The 23,655-nt window shown below is 32.1% G+C and overlaps 2 protein-coding genes and 1 long non-coding RNA gene across 4 annotated transcripts in view; 2 read left to right on the top strand and 1 right to left on the bottom strand.

Annotated features, from left to right (window-relative positions):
* Window positions 1–7,318: 7,318 nt before the first annotated feature.
* The window catches only part of LOC129809471 (photoreceptor-specific nuclear receptor-like), a 26,686-nt gene continuing 10,349 nt past the window's right edge, over window positions 7,319–23,655 (top strand). The window contains exons 1-2 of the mRNA XM_055859308.1: window positions 7,319–7,458; window positions 14,891–15,006. Coding sequence (XP_055715283.1) covers window positions 7,319–7,458; window positions 14,891–15,006 — 256 coding nt within the window. The remainder of the gene's footprint in view (window positions 7,459–14,890; window positions 15,007–23,655) is intronic.
* Window positions 10,021–12,430, top strand: LOC129809716 (uncharacterized). Its single transcript, XR_008752669.1, has 6 exons — window positions 10,021–10,396; window positions 11,212–11,266; window positions 11,373–11,447; window positions 11,534–11,575; window positions 11,659–11,813; window positions 12,201–12,430. It is a non-coding gene; the product is annotated as an uncharacterized LOC129809716 (long non-coding RNA).
* LOC129809713 (protein vreteno-like) overlaps window positions 19,989–23,655 on the bottom strand; it is a 12,858-nt gene continuing 9,191 nt past the window's right edge. Inside the window, exon 5 of one of the 2 annotated variants that reach the window (XR_008752665.1) lies at window positions 19,989–20,619. The gene's annotated coding sequence lies outside the window, so the exon portion shown is untranslated. The remainder of the gene's footprint in view (window positions 20,620–23,655) is intronic. The other variant, XR_008752664.1, reaches the window with a different exon arrangement.

Raw genomic sequence — 23,655 nt, 5'->3', positions numbered from 1 at the left:
TTTCCCTTTGACAAAATTTGCATTAAAATTTCACTTTTAAACACCTTCGACACACCTTTTAGATCAGAAAAATTTAGTGAAGTCAATATTCACATCCCTTTTTTCCTTTAAATCTTTGTATATGTCTATCCTTACTACTAAATTAGTTTTGTTGGGACACCTGTGTTCCACTCGTCCTTAAAGGTTTAAACTTTAAAGCTTAATTTTAAAATTTCGCTTTTCTCTCAGTGTTATATGTAATAAGTTGACTGCAGGCTTTTCACAGGTCTCACAGGTTTTCATTTTCAAATTGAAAAATGCAATTTAAATTTTGTAAATAGTGGGTATTGGCAACATAAACCTTCTCTATCGTTTTAAAATTTGATTTTCCAAAAATTACCAAAGAAATAGAAAATAAAATAATTTACTTTTCTTATATTTACTGCAATCATAAAGTATTACAACATAATACAGAAAATAAACAGACGAAAGAAATTAGTATAGGGAAAAGTACTCTCCCTTCGAACGTTCATGCCTTCGAATAATGTGAATTTTCTTTTACTTTTCCTAGGACATTTAAACTTTTCTATTAAATAATATTTAGCTTATCATCAATTATTGTTAATTATATGTAAGTTTCTTAGAAAAAATGAAAGAAAATTTACATTATTCGAAGGCATGAACGTTGGAACTTCGAAGGTAGAGTACCTTCCCCTAATAAAGATAGCTTTAGGACAAATAAAATAGGAAACTACATGTACCCCTTGTCCAAAGCGTAACGGAACAGGTACCCTTGTTAAATTTCTTTGGGGAGGATTTTATTATGGGATGAAGAAACGCTTATCAATTGCTCCAGAAATGTTCCTCGAAACTCAAGATACCAAACCAAACCAAACCAACCATTGACAAATTCAACAAATAATTAACAAACTTCTTTAAAAGTTTTTTTAATTAAATTAAATTAAATTAAATTTAATTTAATTAAATTAAAAATTTTAATTTTGAAATCTAAATTGAAAGAATTCTTAATTGAATTTTCTTTGAAAATTATACACATACAAAAACGAAATATTTTTTATTAGGGATCATGATGCAACTTCCCGACGGTTTTCCTTCGAACTTCCAGGAAAAGCAGGAAAATGTGGCGAGGAAAATCCCTGTTTGGAAAAAATGCGTGTTGATTTTTCCACCTCTCGAGAACACAGAGGCGACACGAAAACACTTTCAACAAGCTTCTAATGGATTTTAATCGTTCCTCACCCACTCGAGGGACATGAGACAAACACCACAAACACTCAGGAACTTCCTGAGACTTTCACACGAGACGAGGGTGTCTTTGGGGGCACAAAAAGGCAGCCTATACAGAGCAAAAGCAAATATATAGATTTCCCGGAAACGCGCAAAGTGCCTATAATTGGGATTAAAAATGAAGTGGCCAGTTGGAGCTACTTCAGAGACTTCAGAGCATCCACTACCAATGGCCTTTACTCCAATCCGCGAGTCAGGAAGGCACTGGATAAGTGATCAGGAGGGAGAAATCAGAAGGCGGAGCATCGTGTTGGTCGCTGAGCAAAAGCACTAGTGCATCGTGGCCATAGGATGAAGAAGTCAACCCTAAGCCACTCCCCCAAGGACTCCTTTCCCTATGGTGCCTCCGGGTCAGAGGCCAGAGTCGACTCTCCAGGATGTCAATTTCTCATCAAACTTTCAATTACTCAGCACGGAATTGTTCAAGAAGTCGCGACTCTCCTGCATTTATTATCACATCCACCATCCAATCAAACTGTCCAACGTCTCCATATCCACTTTGACTCACCATCAATCCCATCACAAACCCACCATTATCCTTGAGTTTACCCGACGAGAAAGTCACATTCTTAGAATTTTTAACTCTCTCGGATATTTTCCATAAACTTTCCAACAAGTTCAAGCTCATATTAAATTACATAAGTTTTTTAATGCTCTGTGAAGCTAAGAATTGGTTTATCAAATTACAAAGTGATAGAAAAAGTTTATTTCAAAGTTTTCTTTGGACATTATTGTGAAGTGTTAAGAATATCTTTTAGAATTTTGAAGTAAGTTCCATGGGAATGGTAACTCAATTATTAGACAATTGTGATTTTGTGTTTTTCTTACACTAATTTCCTCTTGGGTCCTCTTTGCTTTTGAGCTTGTGTACACGGTAAAAACTTTTGGACACTGACCAAAATATTGGAACAAGTTTTCCTTGGTACTAATTTTTTGGAATCGATTTGTACCTAGAGAAGATATTTGTTTGTTCCAAAAAAAAGTTTTCTTTACAGTTTGGTTACGAAATATAGTTACAATTCTGTTAGAGTTTTCTTTTGGAACCGTTTTGATACGGTGAAATATCTACAAATTTGAGTTGATTTCGTTTTACACAAATTTGTTCCTGAAATTGGAACAGAATTTGTTGCACTCGGCTGTTTTGTTCCCACTGTCAGGAACAAATTGGTACATTTTTTTTATAAAAATCCTACATCTGTAACGTATTTGTTCCAAAAATTTTCGGTATCCGTGGACGAGGTAATTTTTGGAACGAAATTGTTACTCATATGGGGAATCTTTTTGTTCCCATATTGTCGGGAACAAATTCGTGTAAAGACTTTCGTTTTACAGTTAAGGCCTACACTTCAGTCGAGATGGATTTCGGTGGCGAAAGTTCATAAGGAACATCAAATAAAAATCAACTTAAGAGTGTTTTATACAAACGCGTGCATGATGAAATCATACGCGAGTTACGAGCTAATTTTTGGAACAAGTATGTGCCGAAATTTTTTACCGTGTAGTAGACAAAACTATTTTTCTATTTTTTGGCACTTAAGCGACCACAACTCCGATTTTATTGAACTGATTATTTATTCTTAAAAAAAACTTAGAAGGTTTTTAAATAATTAACAATTTAATAGAACTAAAAAAATGTAAGTCCAATAGCAAACATAAAATCACAATATTGTTCACTTGTCACATTCTGTCTTGTGCTTTTGATAAGCAAATTTATTAGCTGCACAATTTATTTTCAACGAAAGGAATGGGATAAAACCATTATGTTATTGAAGAGATAACAGAGACCCATGTTCATAAAAATAATTAATTACGTGACGCTTCTCGTTTGAATTCTGTAATTGATTTTATAAAACTGCATCAAAATCAAACTTTCTGTAATGTTTTATTTTCAAAAATTTCTGAACTATTGCACTTATCTATCGAAATAACATAATTGTATTAGATTACCAGTGGTTTTATAATTATTATAAGGCATTTAGCGTTGAATGAAATCTAAGACGGTTCTGACAATTTTCATTTGGGTTCCGAAAGTTCGTGAGGGGCAGTTTCATGCAAGCACACGGAGAAGCCCAGTGTCCAACAATTTACTTTTTTAATCAAAATTAATTTAAAATGATCATTGAAAACGTTTTGTAGCTGTTTTTGTCGATAAAGTTCGAAATTATGGAAAGTTAGTATTTCCTAAAAGTTCATAAAAAAAATTAAAAAATAGTCTTTCAGTGTTTTTTAAGTGCTTAAAAATGATGAATTTAATAGTTAAAATATATTTTCCGAATGTTTTCAGCAAGTTATTGTAAAATTTTTTTAGTATAATAAAAATTCAAGACTTTAAAATACTATTATAAAATTTTTATACTAAAAGGGGCATGTTCTAAGGCGATAGAATTATCCAACAATATACAGAATTAGCTTAGCACTACAAAAGACATTTCTTTCGTATAAAAATTCAAATAAAATTGCTCAATTAATGAGAAATAGGCTTGAAAATCTTTGACGATATTTAATTTTCTCTATATGATCAATTAGTGTTCAAATTCTGTTATAAAGTTCTTGTTCGATTATATTTTTAGTTGTTGAATAGACTTCAAAATGGTAATTTTAATCAATTCTTGTATCGCTAGTTTCCTATAAACAAGTTTTATCTTTCTCAAAAATTGCCTCTTATTTATCTTGAAATTGCCCCGCAATGGGGGACTTTCACACATTCTGCCTTTCAAGTTAAATGAATTTCTCCACAATAGATTAATGAAATTAAAGGATTATTGTTATTATTTTTATTAAGCCTAAACCCAACTGCAATTCACAGAATATACAAAGTTTTACTTCTGTTTATCATCTTTTTGCAAAATGGTCCAAAAATCCATTTTGCAATTTAGGGGTGAACTTCCCCACCCTCCCCTAATCACGATAAATCAGAGTAGATTAATGGGAAGTCAAAAAACAAATATCTCCTGACAATAAAAAAAGTCAAACTAGTTCTTTGGCTCAGTAAATTAGTATATTAGTCACTAGAAAATTAAATTTATCAGTAGAAACTTCAATTTTATTTATATAATTCTAAAAAAATATACAAATTATAAATCCTTTTATAATAAACCAAAAATGCCAAGATAGTTTATAACTTCTTTTTACTGCTCGAACTCAAAAAGAGAGAGAGAGCAGTTATATAATGGGCTTTTTTTTCATCTTGTCATCGGCCTGGAGCTTGAACGGTGAGAGATATCAAGTTCCGGTCATTGGCGACCCCCAATAAAAAAAAACTATATCGCCAAAACCATGTTTTTTTGGTTTATTTCGAAAACGGCTCCTACGATTTCTTTAATTTTTGGATATGTTTTAGATGTGGTACAGGCGAATATTTCGTCCAAACATACCTGTGACCTAGAAAAATCGCCATCTTGAATTTTTCAAAGTCGAAGTTTAACTGGTCTTGAAATCAGTGATGAATCGGATAATGATCCGTGAATGACTCATCTTGTAGGGTAAAGTAATATAATTTGGAATTAGTGTTACAAGTTGGACAATACGCCGGTACAAGTTGGACATGGATTTTTTCTTGATAAATACAGTACAAAATTTGTTTTGAAACACAAGGAACCAAATTATAAAACTAAAGCATTAAAAATATACAAATAAAAATGAAGTACTAAATTTACCAAAACAAAAATCCCTGTCCAAATTGTACCATTGGCCAACTTGTACCACTGTCCAACTTGTACCACTTTACCCTAACTTATGCCAGAATATTCTAAACTAAAATGATCATTTTTTTACTAATTTTTGATTTCGAAATACTTTTGTGATTTATGAATCAATTGATCTGTAGTAGACCAGTGAGCACCAAAAAATCATGCGAAAAACCAATTTACGGAGAGGTATCTCGTGAGTTCGAGCATTCCGCAAAGCTAGGACACTTTGCCATCTCTTTTTCTTTGAAAAGAATGTTCACTATGTTTTTGGGCACTTAGAATTTATCATTTCCATTTTATTTAGGGTAAGTGTGCCAAATTTCGGCATAGTTGCATGCAAGCGTCAAAGTCTCAAGTTTGAAATGTAATATTTTAAATACAAATTGATTTTTTTTATTCTTTCTTCTGAAAGAGTGTTGCTTGGAACCTTGTAAAGAGTTTACCGTCTTTATTTACTCTATAATCATTTTTAATACATTTTAAAATGAATAAAAATATAGACATAGCTTTGGTACCCTATTTCGGCCACCTTCATTCTCATAGTTCCTTGCCCTTCGGGAATTCTTGCAATGCCTTTTTTACGTCATCTCGTTTGTCGAAGCTATATTTTTTTGTTATTCTTTTGCATTGTATAATCTCTAGAGTACGTACAATCTAAAAGTTCATGGAAATTCGAGGAACAAAAAAGGTGGCCGAATTGCAAGCTGGCCGGAATTTGACACACTATATAACTGACTAAAATTTAATTTTTAGCAAAATATTGCTCAATCTGCTGCAAAATTTATAAATCCAAATTTAGTGAATTCAGTAATATGGCTATAGATTTCCTACTCAAAACTTTACTTTTTTTAGAGGTCCATCAAGAAGATGATTGCCCTGCAAAACTTTACTTTTATAATCACAAGAGATGGTTCATTTTAGTATTTTTAAAAGGAACAAGATTATTTTAGTAATTCCAAAAGAAAAAAGTAAATTAGTATTTTTCAGAAAATCGAACAAACTTGAGACATTTATCAATGCGAATTAGAATAAAAAACAATAAAAGAGTTTTTCCAAGAACTTTACAAATTATTGAACGGAAATTGAGTTATTTCCGCGAAAACTGTCATCAGTAAACCTCTTTTGATCCTGCCTTATTCAATTTTAAATTGAAAAATTGACCTGAAAAGCTTGAAAACCTGCCATCAATTTCTATAATTGTATGTTTCTCTTACAAAATAACAGTGAAGATGTCCTCAAAACGACAATACAATTATCCCCATTAGGCAAAAGGATTTAAATCAGACGACCCCACATTTAAAAAATGGTTTTCGTGCTATTCAATTCCACAAAAGGCAATTAATAATTCAAAATGTTAGACCTTTATTTATTAAAATATAAAACAGTGATATTTTTTAATTGTTCCAAGTGAAGCAATTATTCAATTAAATTTTAAATAAGTTAAAATGTATTCTCTAGAACATGAAAAATCCATAAAAGATTATATCAATTTTTTGTTCATTTTTTATGGGGTTTAGGGCGACACAAACAGCCGTAAGCCTACATGGGATTAGGGTTGATAAATTTATAAAACACCAAAGTTTGTATGCAAATTTTTTATAACATTCAATACCTCGCTAATTTTCATCTTCCTAATTTTTTTTGTGAATCATCGTGAGTGTGAGGTTTTTATTGATAAAGGATTCTTCAATGAGAATCACCATAAAAAAATATCAGTCAATTGTTGAGGGGGTTCCGACAAAAAAAATAGAAGAGATTTAGTGAACCCCGTTCTGAATATTTTATTAAGTTTTCTATTTTTTCACCCTCTGTTCTGCTTTTTTTCTATTTTCTTCACCATCCAAAACATCCACAGGTGAGGACTATAAAAGTCACAACATACAACTTTGACCCTAATTGTGACCCTTTTGGCAGTCCGGAAGCACGAGGGGTGGCAAAGTCAATCAACCCTCGTGCCAGTAATTTGTTGCGCAAGAGGGTTGATTGTCTCTGACTGAGACTCCTTACCCTCTAATTGAACCTCATTGCCCGACAATTTTCCAGAACCGCACAATCCAGGAAAGGGTCAATAGAATAGCAAATAGTTTAAACAAAGGCACAAGTCGAAGGTGAAATAATAATTAGAAAGCAATTAAATCAATATTCCCTACAATATTGAAGAAAATTGTACCTATAACAAAATTGTCTTGAACTAAATGAGAAAACATGCGACCAGTCGAAACAGGAAATATCTATCCCCATTATCCTTGACCATATGCTTCGCGATTGTGGACCTTATCGTGATTTCTCATGTGAAAAGGCACCTGATAAAATCACTTGATATTTATTGTTTGTATTAGGAAATGACGGACTTCAAGCTGACCGGGTCTGGAAGTGGAGTTAGTGTCCTTTGTAAAGTCTGCGGCGATAGAGCTTCCGGGAAGCACTATGGGGTACCATCTTGCGATGGATGTCGGGGCTTCTTCAAGAGGAGCATAAGAAGGTAAAGAAAGTTCTCAAAAGCGAATAGGTAATAATTTTGGAAGCCTTTCGAGCAGAAATGTGTTAAAATAAGTGTTGAAACAACTTGAAGTAGGGTTCAATACTACACGAAAATGTGTACTGTCAACACTTAATTATTTTTTAAGTGTTGAGTTAAACCTTATGAATTCTTATGACAAACTGACTTTTAGGTACCCTTAAAGGGTAACGTTGTTCAAGAAGACTAAAAAAACAGAATATTTTCTCAAAATTTCTTTTTCGGCATATTAAAAAATATTTAATTCAAGCTCTAATAAGGCAGATAAAAGTACAACATTTATACTATATTTAAGTGTAATCATGAATATTTAGATTAGATACATAAAAAAAATAAAAAAAAAACTAGAAATTTCTTTTTAGCAGATAAGTTAAACTCAGACTTGAACGAAGCATTAAAAAAAAAGAATTAAATTTCACTATTTTCAGCATATTTTAACACCATGATTTGTAATAAAGGAAATAAAAAATCCTTCGCACAAGTACGTGTTAAACTCGTCCACTGAAAGGAAATATTTGGTTTTTTAATTTCTGATTTATTTACTCTGAATAATCGCGACAACTGCAAAATATAAGTTTTTGCGAAAACGGTCTTCAAAAGTTGGGTACCAACAGATGAATTTTTAAAATTTTTAAAAGAAAATTTCAGAAAAAATAGTTGAATTTCACAACTCCTAATGGAAATACGGAATCTTGAATCATATGCGAAAATACCGTTGAATCACTCTTAATAATGGTTTTTCAAGGTCCAAAGTTAAAAACGCTTTAGAGATCGTATTTCTTAATCAAATTGTATCAGTTTTGGGTTCGTTGGAAAGGTCTTGGAATTCCTGATAAGCTTGAACTAATTTCAATCGATTATGCATCGGTAAGGAACCGATTTATAACCGATAACTAATTTTTATCTGAAATTCAATTATTTTACTCCTAAGGTATTACAAGGCAGTCTTTTGAGTGATTTATAAATTGAGTTAAATCGGTTGTGAACCAAGAATGTACTTGAAAGAATTTTTCGGGACCGAAAAATGCCCGCGAATTAACTCCAGTGACACAGTAAAATTGCATACCTGTAAGAGATATCTTTGGAATAACTTACGAAAACGCCGTGATGTATGCAAGTTTTTTTTCAATTTTTTTAATCAATATTATCTATGTGACAATCTTATTATTTGAATCGTTGCGCTTCAGATAAATATAAAATCCATTCGTATTGATAAGTTTTGATAAAAAATCATTTGGAACGAATTCTAAATTAAACTATTCCTCCCTATTGCGTTCCATTTTACTCTTTCGTATTTCCGCTTCTTCTTGTGAGCATCACAGTAAATTCAGTTTGGATTTGAAGAATGAAAGGAATGGGAATTCTGACCTTATGAAATTTTCTTGATACAGCTGTGCCATGGACATAATTTCCTAATCCTTTCAACCAGGGTAAAATGGAGTGACTTTAAACATAATCAAAAGTTGAACTTTAAGATTTTCTCAGTATTTTAGGTGAATTAAGATTAAGAGAAACAGACATCACGGTAAAATACTTTTTTTTGGTTTTTCCTTGTCTATCCAAAATAGTGAGGACGTCTCGAAGTTCAAATTTAGATTCTGTTCAAAATTACATACCCAACTCATTGGGGTCCGAATCCAAATCCGGAAAGCCAAAATCCCGAAAAGTCAAATTCCCTAAAGGCTCATGATCCTGAAAAGTCAAAATCCCGAATAGGCCAAAACGTTGAACGCCAAAATTCTGCAAGGAGCAAATTCCCAAAATTCGGGATTTTGGTGTATCCATTCGGGATTCGGCTTTTCTGGATTTTGGCGTTCGGCCTTTTGGCATTCAGAATTTTGGCCGGCAGCGGCCCATTGTACCCAATTTTCATGCATCTCAAATTTATGAGTCCCATTTTAATGACTAATTTTGCCAAAATATGGCTAATCAGTGGCAAGCAGATTACTAAATGCGCTTTTCTTTATTTTATTCCATAATTTCAAAACTAGGGTAGAGTCAGTACTTTTTCGCCAGTAAGCACTTTTTCGCCACCTACAAATAAAATCACTTTTTCAGGGAATTGTGAGCTCATGGAACTACGAAATGACTATTACTTCGTAACCTCTAGTCCAACGGATCAGAAAACCATAACTGGTGCTCTACCGACTAGATTATTTGCGAGTTAATTGAAGAAATTGTCGACAAGGTGAACAGTCACCAAAAAAAATATGGAGTTCTTAATAAACTTGTCAACGCTCAGACAAAATTGTCTTGAAATATTTTATGTTTTTGCAGTACAGTATTTGATATTTTTTCACTGAAAGTCACTTTGTTATTAACTAAGCTTCGCTCTAATATAATTATTTAATAATGTTTTCCAAAAAAATAAATAAATACGGATGTGGTGAAATAGGGCTTACTTTTTTCGGTTGTGTAAGTACTTTTCGCCACTAATTTTTCCAAGCATTTTACAAGTGGCGCACCTCGCGGAATTTAGTTGAAACAGACGTAATTGTCAATTGATTTTTGTCGCAAACAAAAAATCCCAGCAACGAAAGAGTTTGGGGTTCCAAAAGCCGCGATGGTGGCGGCCTCCCAATTTATTTGAAGCCTTGTGGTCACCATGAAAAACTATTTTTAGTTCTCAGCGGTGGCCATCAAATTGCTGTGGCGCCACTGAATTTACCACTAAAATTCGGGGTTTGTACTATAGTACGTGAAGTGCAAACGTGTTTGTACATGTCTTATGGGAATTTTACATTAGGTGACACAAAAGGTTTGCAAACTGTGTTCGGGGTTCGTCCGTAGTTGAACAGTTATGGCTGATTTTTTCAATCACGCTGTTGTTTCTCTTTTGCAATCGTTTTTTCCGGGTAATTTTGTGCAATTCAGTGCTTTTTTTGGCTCAATTCTGATTCAGGTAAGTCCCCACATCAAGTTTGTCTATTTTAAAAGTGTTATGTGATATGGGATTGTGAGATTAATTGAAATGAATTTTCGCGAAAATAAAGACGCTATATTGGCGTCATCTTTTTGCATGTTCACTCCGAGAATCGCGTTTTGGAGCTCCAAACTTTAATTAGGGCTCCAAAAAGTGTATCTCTTCGTCACAGTGAAATTGTCTGTTAGGTTCTAGACCAGATTGTTTAGCGCTGTTTAATGTGTTTTCAAGGCGGAATTAGGAAAAAAATCCATCAATGTCTCGCTCTTGTTTATTCCGGGAGTTTATTTTCAAGGCTCCTGATTGTAATTGAGGGTCCAAAAACCGTTTTTCCTTGTCACAGTGAAATTGTCTGTTAGATTCTAGACAGATTGTTGAGCAAATTTTCTTTTTAATGTGATTTTAAGGCGACATTAGGAAAAAATCCATCAATTTCTCGCTCATGTTGCTCATGTTCAATCCGGGAGTTTATTTTTGGAGTTCCAGATTGCAACTGGGGCTCCAAAAAATGTAAGTGCCTGTTAGGTTCTTATTTGCTTTTTGAATGCATTTTTTTAAAACGGCTATAGACACAAATTTATCAATGTTTACGTATTTGTACCGGGAGTTTCTAAAAGGGGCTTCATATTACATTCAAAAAAGTATTTTTTCTATCATAGTGTCTAATGCATAAACGCAATCCTTTTTGCTATGCATTTGATACATTTAATATTAAATTTTGTAAATAAGAAATAATATTCTTCTTATTACGTATTGTTTAATAATTTGGTTTTAATTCTTGCCATACATTATAGATTTAATCAGCCAGTCTGAGTATGGAACAATCTGAAATGGCAGAGGTGATCTGTGGTATGTGTATTAATTTCTCTAAAAAACATGTTATAAATCGCATTACATATAGCAAACACTAAAATAGACGATAAATTGAAAAGTTTTATTTGTTTAAAATTTACAGATTCCATTAGATGTCTGGAGACGAAAATTGATGGCTTGCAACGAGAAATGAGGGAGTTAATTCAAAGCAACAAAGGTATTTTTAATAAACGAATTTTTGAATATTATTGAATATTAAAGGATATATTTACTGTAAATATTTTTTTTTATAATTCATTTTAGATCTAAAGATCGAATGTAATGAGTTGAAGGTGAAAGTGGATGGTGAGTACTTTGCCAATATTTTATTTAGTTTATATGATATCATTTAAAAACTTAATATTATATATTTCATTTATTTCTTGTAGGTTTGATGGCCAAACAGGGTAAAGTTAACGTGCAGCTCAACTTACTGAATAAGTATATTGAAGGCGTGAAATCTTACTTTCCCATCGAAAACGTGGAAAAGTTGATGGAGTTGGAGCAGAAAATGGCTGATAATGAAGGAATCAAAGCTGCTGTTGTAAGTATTCATGATATTATACAGTGTAGCTCCATTAGTGTTGACGAATTCTAACTGGCATTGTTTTGTTTAGACTATTCGATTCATTTCATAATACAATTTTTCATCACTTGAGAAAAGTGACTATAGTCTGGGAAGAACAATCGATTTAATTTTCTTTGTAATTTGACTGTGAAAATCTGTATCAAATATCATTTTAAATTGTGAGTTTATTGATTGGAGATTTATAGATGTATCGGATGTATCTCCTCTGTAAACTTTGTGCTGTGTATTTTAATTATTGAATCAATTCCATAATAATCATATAAAATTACTAAAAATGTTTCCATATTCGAATTAAGTTTTTGAATATCAAAAATCGTAATTATTATTTTATTAGTTTCCTAGGAAACACAACTTCGACGCCTTTTAAAGCCTGGCGATAAAGATTTCTTACCGAAAGTTGCAAAAATTGACGTGTTTGAAGATTTTAATGTTACGGGAAGGGGAAAGAGAAAAAATATCCTGGACCTGAATATTTTTAAATACAGCGCAGGTATTTTGTTAAAATTTTTTGAATATATTTTTTTAAAATATATTTTTTTAAATTTATTTTTTAAATCCATTTTAGAGACAATGCATCTGAATAGACATGAGGTAAGACTACATGTCGAGCGCCAGCAATCGAAGTTGCGTCAAAAGAAAATAAGGACTGAGAAAAGTTCAAGGATGGAAAACATAGAAAATAATTCATCAGAAGCAGAACAGGATCAGAATCTGAATGTAAATGAGAGACACCGTGAGGTGACTTCTGAAATTCCAGACCCATTTGCAGTGGCGTTTCCTGAGCACATAACGCTTCCATCTGAGTTGCGTAGAATTTCATAAAATAAATCCGTCGATCACATTATAACGGATCATATTTGAAGAGGAAATGATTTTCCTCTTTTCTTCGAATATTTTGTTCTCAAAACTTGGTCCAAAATAAGTAATATAATTTATACGATCTTATTTTCCTATATATCCATCAATTCTAAAATAAACATTTAAGATTCAAATCTCTAAATAGGTCATTTAAGCTCTTTTGTATTCTTTAATAGATGTTCAATTTCAAACTTTCACATTTCTTTAAACGTAACCTAAACTATAACAAATTTGAAAATATTTAACTTAAAAATATCTATATTCTTTAAGTGTTCTGTGATTTCAAAGTATATAAACTTTTCTGTGATTTTAAAGGTTGTAGCTCATTCTTTCTCTAAAATAAGAAACATTATATACCAGATTTTAACTCAGAATAGAAAATCTACTATGACACTTAATTTTTAAAATTAATATTAAATCTTTCTTTATCTCACAATTGGAAGAAAAATGTAGTAAATTAGAGTTGTGAGAGAAATTCATTGTTTTCTTAAGTAATTTATTGAATTAAAAAAAATAATATAGAAAGACTGAACAAAAAAAATAGTTAAATATGTAATAAAAACTAATATTTTCCTAACGTAAATTATTATAAAAACTCAATCTTGTAAAAAATCAAAATATTAAGATTAGCAACTAGTAAAATTATCAATAATGGTAATTATAAACAAATTTTGTTAATAAATTTAAATTTCAATATATTTTTAGTATTTTATTTAAAAAACACGTTGAGAACCATTTAAAAACGTTGGTAAACCGTTGAATAATTTTAAAATTCAAAATGACGGTTAAATTCAAAAATTCCCCACTCCAATTTCACCACCAACTACGAACATAGTTCTGCAAAGCTCCTGTGTCACCTAATGTAAAATTCCCATAAGGCATGTACAAACAAGTTTGCACTTCACGTACTTTAGTACCAACCCCGAACTTTCGTTGCTGGGTTGTTGCAGGAAATGTATTTTTTCAACTAGATGCCCAAAAATTCCCGGAAAGTCTCCTGGTTCATTAGAGAGACAATGCTTCAAAGCACTTGTACAGAAAATTTCTTTTTATTTCGACAAAAATTGTAAGAATTACAAGGGTACAAAACCTTAAGGTGGCGAAAAGGGCTTACTCTACCCTACTTACTTTCAAAAGATCCCATCTGATCATTTTATTTTTACCAGTGTTGCTTATAACTAATTCTAGCTTATACGTTTACCAGGGGGAATTCAATAATAACGATATGACAATGTCATATGACAAATTTTAGTGGTAAATTCGGAAGCAGGACAATATTAAAGCCCAGTGAGCATCGAATGCCCATTGCAAGAAGCTCCATGAAGCTCTTAGTAACTGATATGAATCAGATTTTCAATTATTTTTCCGTATTTACCACATAAACCTTTTTAAAATTGTCTATGACATTGTCATATCGTTACAGAATTCCCCTGCAGGGCTTATCACTCGTTTATTTATAAACAACCCTGAACTTCAGTGTTTTGATATAAAAATCTTCAAATCAAGAAGAAATAAAAAATAAATAAATCAATAATACTCATAACTTACTAAAAATTTTATGAATATTTTGCTACAAAATTTGCAATCAACTTTTTTATTTAAGCGGTATCCATATCGAACATGTTATTAAATATTAAATCTCGTAAAATATTTAAGACAAATTGTGTTCTCCAATTTGCTAAAGCTTCAAATACCTTCAACAGGGAGTTCCGCTTTCAAAGAAATTCTCGCGACTGAAAAAAATCCCGCGAATTCACTCCAGTGACACAGAAAAATTGCATACCTACAGGAGAAGCCCTTGGAATAAGTTACGGAAACCCCGGGACGTATGCAAAAATGTTCGGCACCAATTTTTCAGAGTGTTTTCAGCGCCAACGGTTCATAAGAAATGTATTTCAAATTTACGGTGTGAAAAATTTTTACATACATTAAGGGGCATTTCAAAAATTATTTTATAGATAGGCTCCCAATAGTAGGCAATTCATATCAAATTCTTTCAATCCGTTTTCACTTAAGCCGGAACTCCCTGTAGTTCTAGCAAATCGGCGAACGCAAAAATGCCTTGTTGCGCCAGATTCTTTTTCTGCATTATTTCCCATCACGACGATTTGTAAAATGAAAAGAAAGTTATGTAAGTGAAACTTCTTTTGTGTGTTTTCATCCCTTCTGCCCAGAAACTTGGAGTACGTGTGCAAGGAGGGTGGCAGATGCATTGTGGATGTTTCAAGGAGGAATCAGTGTCAAGCTTGTCGCTTCTCAAAGTGTCTTCAGGCCAATATGCGCCGAGAGGGTGAGTCCTACCAATATCAATTCTCCGGAAAAACTTTGGTTTTCAATCTTCAGCAAAACACACTGAGATTGAGGACCAAAGCACAGGACGTCTGCACAAGACATGGCATGTGAAAAAGAACACAAAGTGTCGGTTTATTTGGACAGAAACACTCTTCTATGGGGTGTTTTTTTCTCTTTTAGTTCGGGGTGAATTGTTCAACAAGAGACGAGGAAATGCGGTCTGAAAACTAATTGATTACACGAATCACTCAATATTTACACAGTTGTCATTTTCACGCAATTAAACTCTAAATATGATCTTCAATTTCGTATTTACACTTCTCGAAAACACCCACTGCCCACCCTTCCTCCCAGTCCAGAGCATTCTCCCAAAATGAAGAGGGATGAAAGTGGCTTCAATTGGTATTTATTTCTCAATTTTCACCCCATCGATAACATGCATTTTTTCCCCTTTTTCCTAAGACGAAAAGAACAATTTCTTTGCAATTCTTCTTAAGAAGATTCTGTGGCCACAATCAAAAAAGATTTTCAACCGTGACGATACGTCTGCTGGCCGTATAACAAATAAAGGCACAAGGGTTCAATTCAAATGGGGGGTGACTTCTGTAACTTGAAGAGGAGAGAGACCCCTGTAAGTTACTCGCTAATACGACACACGAGACACAAATTATGGTAAAGTTAACAGGTGACGGTTCACATTGCATAATAAAATAACCACTCAATGATATATCCATCTAAAGACCATTACCAGTGAAATTTTATATTGATTTAAAAAAAAAAGCGCACACCCTCTGCCAGTGATGAATGATTACAAGTTTTCACAAGGGATGAGGATTAGAAAATACAAACTCACCAAATTACTTTGAAATTGCATTTTGATTTCTTACATAAATTCATACAATTTTTATATTTAAAAAAATCTACAATATTTCTAATTTGTAAAAATAAAATTCTAGAGTACAAAAAATATATTCCACGTTAATATTATTTTTTCTTAAATCCATTAATACTTAATATTTAATAATAATAATAATAATAATAATACGAAAATAATCTATTAGCTTGCTGATTTCGAAAAACCTTGTTTTACACCAGTTTTAAGCCGATCTATTCGTCCAATTTCTTTACTATTAGTTCTTTCAAAACCTAGTCCATAATCTTAAAACCTTTCCAAAAAAATTCCTTTTTAAAAAAATTTACCAGTTGGATTCAGGCAATGCTATAATCCAATTTAAAAAGGATATCTCTACAAATCCGAATTTTATTGGTAATCCTCTCGTTAAATTCACGAAAATCCAAAATCCTGAACGCCAAAATCCCGAAAAGCCAAAATCCCGAACGGGTCTAAATTCCGAAATACCTAAATTCCGAAAGTCAAAATCCCAAAAAGCCAAAATCCCGAATCCTCTCGTTCAGTATTAACCCTCTAACGGTGTTTTCTTTAATATGCGAAGAAAAGTTCTAAAACAATGTTTTCTAGGATAATTATGATCCAATAAAGTCGAAAAACCATCCATTCTTCATTATCTCTTTTAATTTAGGTGCTAGGTGAGAAAATATAAAAACTTTTTGAAACTCTTTTTGCTTCTAAAATTCACATTTTTAGTTTTTTTCAAATTTTTTAAATAAAATATACAAATGACATATCTTTCAGTAAAAAAAAAAAAATTATTTTAGTCAGATAACTTAAAATCGGTATTTTTTGGAAATTGGAAATGAGTTTTTTCGCACAAATATTTTTTGTTGCTTTTTCTCTGACCTGTCGCACAAAACTGGAAATAGCAACAAAACGAAGACCCAAAATGAGTTCAAACTTTCAAGAAATGTTTATAAGACTATTACCGAGGACACTATAGCACTTTTAAATAAATAACACCTTTATTGTCGCTGTAAATGTTGAAGTGTCAAGAACACTGAAATTCGAAATGGCAGAACAATCAGCGCTAAAGCAGCGAGTACGTGAACTTGTACTTTCCGGTGGATTTTTGAATAAGTTTGGCTTGGCTTTGTCTCTTTGAAAGGTTATTACTGAACGGAACCAATCTCGAACACGAAAAGTCTCATGACTGAAAGTCTTCAGAACAACTTCGTAAAAGCACCGCCAAAATCGAAAAATTGATTAATCAAAAATTCGATATCGAATTACTACTTTCTATTTTTTTTACTGATCGAATTCTACAGGGGGAGCGTCATATTATTTGACATATCAGATTGCTTCACAGATTCCTCGGCCACTTTTTGTATTTGTATTTATTATTCATCTTGATTCAGACAATTGCCTAGCGGCCATTGCCGTCTTAGTGTTGTTCACCAACCTCTAGAACAAAACGATAGAAAACTCCTTACACAGGTTGTATAAGCCATAGAAATCAACATAGTACAAAGATTTTACAAACATGATAAATAAATTTTGAAAAATCAACTTTTATAAGATATCCCCTACATTCTGAGATAAAGGCTAATGAGCATAAGCCTATTTCAATCTTTCCTTAGAATTTTCCGCATTTAAAGATTTCGAAGGTCCTTTTGACCAGCCTCAAAACTAAATAAAATTTAAAGAAGTTTGACCAGTTTGACATTTCCGGTTTGCGGAATCTTTCTTTTTTTCCATTTTGTTTTTTACACTTTGGTTTTTCCCAGTTTGTCTTTGGAATCTTTGTCTTCGGTAATTTTTGTGTTTTGGAAACTTTGTCTTTGGAAATCTTGTCTTTCATATATTTTAAAGAAGTATATTTTATTAAATAAAATAATGGTATTACACAATGGTGTTTTTTTTTGAAATTTTTAGTTTCGTCCTTTCGGACAATGGGAAATTTTTACTTTCGTCATTTTGGGCAAAGGGAAATTTTCTGTGTGTTTGGGAAATTTTTAGTTTCGTTTTTTTTGGTCAAAGGGAAATTTTCTGTGTTTTGGGAAATTCCCGATCCCCTGAAATACACAGTACCACTTTATATCACATTAGACCAGACCTGAGCTAAAATAAAAGCCGAAGTGAATTTGGTGGTGCCTGTTGAGATTCTTCGAAGTGCCGCGAAAATTAACGTAGAGAAAATGAGAGGTTTTATAATGTGAAAATTGTTTAATTCCTTAGAATTAAGTCATTTTCACAAGAAAATCCTTTTAATAATTTATTTGAATACAGTTATTTGGGTTAATTGTGAATAATTGTCGATATTACTACAAAAACATTGGGATGAAATTTTGAGCTGGAAGACTCATATTCTTTTGAGCTGTCTCAAAATTAAGGATAGGTTTGAGAAAAACCCTTTTGTACAACACTATTTTGGTTAATAAGGAATGCAAAAGTACATACTATAAGAAGGGACACGACCTGCTAATAAGCATAAATTAGAGAAGAAAATATTTTGTGGCACTTTAGAGATTTTTTGTAACCGCAGCGCCGCCAGGCATTTGTCAAGTGAATTATTTGTGTCTCTATCTCAAAATTTCCGATATTACACGACTTTTAACGAGCACAGGTCTGCATTAGACCAGCTTTGGTTTGTCAATCTGGTCAGTGAATGTTAATTGTTCTCGACTGAACACTGAATGTCGAAATTTATTTCCTGTACCAACCTCTCTTTCTTAGGCAGTTCATTGTCAATGCATTGGTATTACTTTTGCATACATTCACTGGACGAATTCTAGGCTAATACAATAGCTGAAAAATCCGCAGCTGCCTAGTCTTAGAACCGAGATATCACAGTCATAAAGACACTACTCTATCCACTGATCCACTGAGGACCCCACGAATTAGCCTTTAACCTATTCCTTACCATGGTATTACACATCATACGCAAATTGAGTGATTTTAGATGATTTATTCCTGCGCAATTATTATCCGAATTGCTGTCGGGAATGGATTTTTAGTAACTTTAGTCCTTCTATTACTTGGAAAAAATAGCCCGACAGAGATGGAAATACATTTTGTTGTTCTTTTCTCGCTTCGCGGAGTCATGCAAAATTTTTGCTCAAAATGGCGGACAGAAAATTCGACATTCCGTCGAATTTGTTAAATTCGCCCTTTTTCCTCTTTCCTGATTTGAATTCTAGTTGCCAATTTGCTTTCTTGGATAGTTACTCTATCTAAATCAATAGACAGCGACTCCCCGCGCCACCATAATAGATAAACATTCTTTCTTTTCAAAAAAAATCATCTATTAATCTGTACAGGGGCCCATCAAGCCTAATAAAAAGTGAAGATATTTTCCACTTTTACTTGTAAAAATTTTGCAGATATTGCACCGCGCCTTAAACAAATTTCCTCGTAGTTTTTGTATTATTTCGGCGAACATTGTGAAATACGTATTTTTAGATAGCTTTTAATGCACGATTTCGAAATATATCAGACTGATAAGTCAATTCTCTTTAGGACAAAACTTGCCAATAGTCTTCAGTACCTCTATGCAAAAATGTATGGAAAAATGAAATGTCGAGAGGCCCCTGATCTCTATGAAACTAATTCCAAAATATGAACATTCTATCTCAAGTATTTCTAGTACATTGGCTGAATGTGTTAAATGCTGTTTTAGAAACTGGACGCTTAAAGGTTTATCTCAGAATTGAGGGATATAAGATTCTTTACAAACTCAGCTTCTATGGTCCGAGATAAAAATGCGGTCGCGTCGGTGTGAGTGCTCGACGAGTTATTCTGAAGACAAAATCGAATCGACTCTTCAATCCGTTTTCACCGGCGAAATGAGAAGGTGCTAGATTCGTGGCTCTCTTTGTAGACCTTTAGCAGTTCTCCTTACAAATATTTATAGGAAAATTGTTTTGGAAAGGGTTACAAGGGCATAACATTTTTATGAGAGGAAGTGGACATTCCAACAAGACTCAGCACCGATATACGAATTGCACGCTAATTGAGACTGGCTTAAAACAACGTTTCATTGCCTCCCCCGTTGGAGGATACAATCTCAGTTTCTGTGGTCCGAGGTGAAATACAACCTTATTCGGTCGAATCCAAACTTCGGAATACGTTTACACATTTACGCTTTTAGTAAACTTGCACGCTTATTATAGATCGTTCAAATACTTGAAAATTCTTCAAATGCTTTTCGATACATCTGATTTCCAATTAATCTTAGTTTTTCGAAAGTTTAAGCAAGCTTATTATACATTTTTAATATATCTCATTTCTAAAGCTTAAAAATATTATCTTGTTTTCATTTTCGACAAAATCGTGTTGTACTCTGCTTCACAATATATAATACCACTATGTGAGATTCTCAACAATCTCACTTACTATAATCCTAAGTTTCAAGCCTTATAAGTTCGATATCTTAATCGATTTTTTTTTAAATTTTGCTTCTTGTTTGTTTTTAGATTAATATGTGAACACGTTTAAATCGAAAACATATCGGTATGATTTGTGAAACAATGGCGAATGATATTTTCGGAATTCTCAAACAAACAAGGTGCTTATTGGATTAAATCTGTTGCACACAACCCACACAACGGTTCCTGTCTAAGCCTTGAAACCTAAAATATCATTATAATATTATTTTTAATAATCTCAACTCTTGTAGTCGTCCACCGCCGCCTTAACATTGTTTTAGCATTCAAGATGAAATGACAGATATTTCCGTTTCATTTCATTGTACCTAAACTTGAAAAAAAAAACACATTTTTTCTCTTCTATTGATTTTTTAAAACAATCAATTTAGGGCTTATTTCACCATTGAAAAAACTTTATGGTTTTATGAAAATTCTTTTTGAAAAGAAAAAAAAGCATAAGCAGGATTTTATTCAAAATTTCGAATAAATTAATACAGTGCTGTCTCTCTGTATATGCACAGCTTTTGTGTCGGTTGCATTCAAAATCAATTTGTTTACCCCAGCGAGCACCAAATGCTAAGCTTTTTCAAATCAGCTGAAAACATATATTTTTTCAGCTGAGCTCTGCTGACCTCGAAGTTACACTAGCGATCGCAGTGGCAATTAGTCAAAGTTATTCTTTTTCCCCAATCGAGTGAGAGACTTTAATGCACTTGGTTTTTGTCTTTGCTGAGTTGAGTAGAAGCTAAGGTTAACCTTTTCCATTATTACAATTTTATGATTCTTACAATAACTACATTTGACATTAAAAAATAAAGCAAAAAATTTAAAATTCACAAAAATTTTAAAAAATCATATTTATAATATATTTTGAATAATATGTATTCTTAAATCTTTTCCAACCAATAAATTTAATTTTTTTATCTAATTTTATCAAAAAATATTGTGAATTCATTTATAAAAAAATATACTACACCTAAATTAAAATTGCATTGCCAAGAATTCTTGTCCGCTGTGATTTTAGAAAATTAATAACCCAAGAAATTCTTGGGAATTCTCAAGATATTTTGATATTTAATGAATTCTAAATTCGAGAAATATTGAAAAAACTTCGGAACCTAATGGAAATACCAAGAAGATCAAGAACATATAAAATTTAGAGCCTCTATAATTTTTATTTAATGGTATACACAGTCTACTCAAAATTATTTGAAATGATTTCCAACAAATTAGCATATTTTCCTGACTTTAAAGGTATTTAAAAACTCTCTTCTAAAAAATATAAATGCATATCATTTTAATTTAAAAAATGAATCATCAAATTGAATAAATTTTTCATTTAAAAAAGAATACGTACAGTATTAAAAAAACGATAATTGTTGGTTTGTTATTTTACCACGATAATAAAAGTAGTTTTTTGCGTAAAAATGCGCTTTAGAAAATTTATAATCGAAAATTTATAAATAGAAAAGTGCAGCATATACATTATGCATATGCATCGTGCACGAATCATACATTTATTTCACTTGTAAAATATAAAACATTTTATAACATAAAAAAATATATATTTTCCGCATTTGCCGCAACAAACAAAAACGCTTTTATGTAAATTTTTCAACTTAAATTGTGTTAAAACAATTATATTTTATTTTGTAGTATCCATAGAAATTTTTTTGTAGTATTTTTAAAAGGCATTATTGAACTCATTAACTTTCCGGACCGCAGCATATACTGCAAGCCAATATCACTTTTTTTTTAAATCAAAAATATCTTTGCTCAGAAATTAATTGAGGTCCTACAAAAAAATATTTTACATTTAGACATCCTTATAGTTTGTAATCATTCATAAGAATAGGATTTTTATCAGTTCTGAATAATTAAAAAAAAAACATTGTTTTCCACAAAGTATTCATATGCTGCTTTGTGTACTCAGAGTCCCAAAAGAGGCGAAAGAGTTAAGTGGGGGAGTCACAACTTTTAAATGGATTTTTTTTAAATGCATCTGCAACTTTATTTACCATAAAAAAGTTAAAAAAGTAGAAAAATCCTGTTTCAAGATCAATTACAATAGTTGTGACCGACTGTGAGCATAATACATCAATGGCTGTTCCAGGAAAGATGCCAATATTTAATTGCGAAAATTGAGGAAAATATGCTTTTTGCAAAAGAAAAAAACATATTTTTCATAAATAATGAATAATTTTATAACCCCCGACTGAATATTTGCTCAGAAAAAAATAATTTTTTTTCTCGGGAAAATAATGACGCAATTCACTAAAAAATGCAACACTTTTGGTCGGGAGTATGTTTAATACTCTTATTTGACCATTCTCTATAGGCAGCATACCGCAGCATAATTCCTATAATAATATAAGTAATAAAAATCGTGATTATAATATCCCCCAAGTTGATAAATAATTTCAGGGGAAATTCCAAGTCCATTTTGACATTTTGAGAGAAAAAGAAAAAAAATGAAAGAGAAAATTTGCTGCTAAATGCTTCCTGGCGCCATCTACCGGCAGTATTTAGTTCTGCCATCATCCACTGCGAGCGCTAAACAGTGCCATTTTTATGTATTTGCTTAGCACTTTTTGTTCGAGAGCTGCTGATTGGCCAGCAGACCGATTCAGCAAAAAAATGCTGAAAATCCTATTTTATTCTGCTAACTGTGCTCGCTGGGACCTTACATTTTGACAAAGTAATTAAGAAAATTATTTTCTTGATAGGGTAAATTAAGCTAATTCAAAACCTGCTCCAAATGGAAATTTTTCGCTACTCCAAATGGAAACGTCATTGTTTTCATGATAAATACAATACTAAATTATTATATTTATATATTTTCTATACCACAGTTTCATTATTTATTTAATTTTGCTCCAAATAAAGCGAAAATCCATTCATATTGACAAATTTTAATTTGTTAATTTCTCAGAAAAATTAAAAGTTTACCTTTTCACCATTGAATTTTTCATCGATCGACTATGTTTTCCAATGAAAAACACAATGAGGTGACTGTTCTTTATTTGTTTTGTTTAACATTTATGCCATATTTCTGGCTAATTTTAGTTAAATTAAGTGCTAATCTTTATTGTTAACGGTACGTGAAGTTTTAAAATAAAATAATTACCTATTTCGTGAACAAAAAGGGTTTTTCTGAAGTGTCGGCAAATGCTTGAATAGGAAACCCCTAAAATATGATTTTTTTTGGAGAGATTTTCTTATTGTTTTATATGGGAAAGGAGAAAAGACCAGGAATAAGAACAAATCCTGCACTCAGGAGCAACTCAACAAGGTTTTGGAAGCCTTTCGTCGCGGTTTCACTTGCACTGTTTGTCTCTAATTAGAAACTTTTCCTTGTCTCCATTTG

This window comes from Phlebotomus papatasi, chromosome 1 (genome assembly GCF_024763615.1).
Source record: "Phlebotomus papatasi isolate M1 chromosome 1, Ppap_2.1, whole genome shotgun sequence".
Lineage (NCBI taxonomy): Eukaryota > Metazoa > Arthropoda > Insecta > Diptera > Psychodidae > Phlebotomus > Phlebotomus papatasi.
This window is presented reverse-complemented; position numbering and strand designations above follow the sequence as displayed.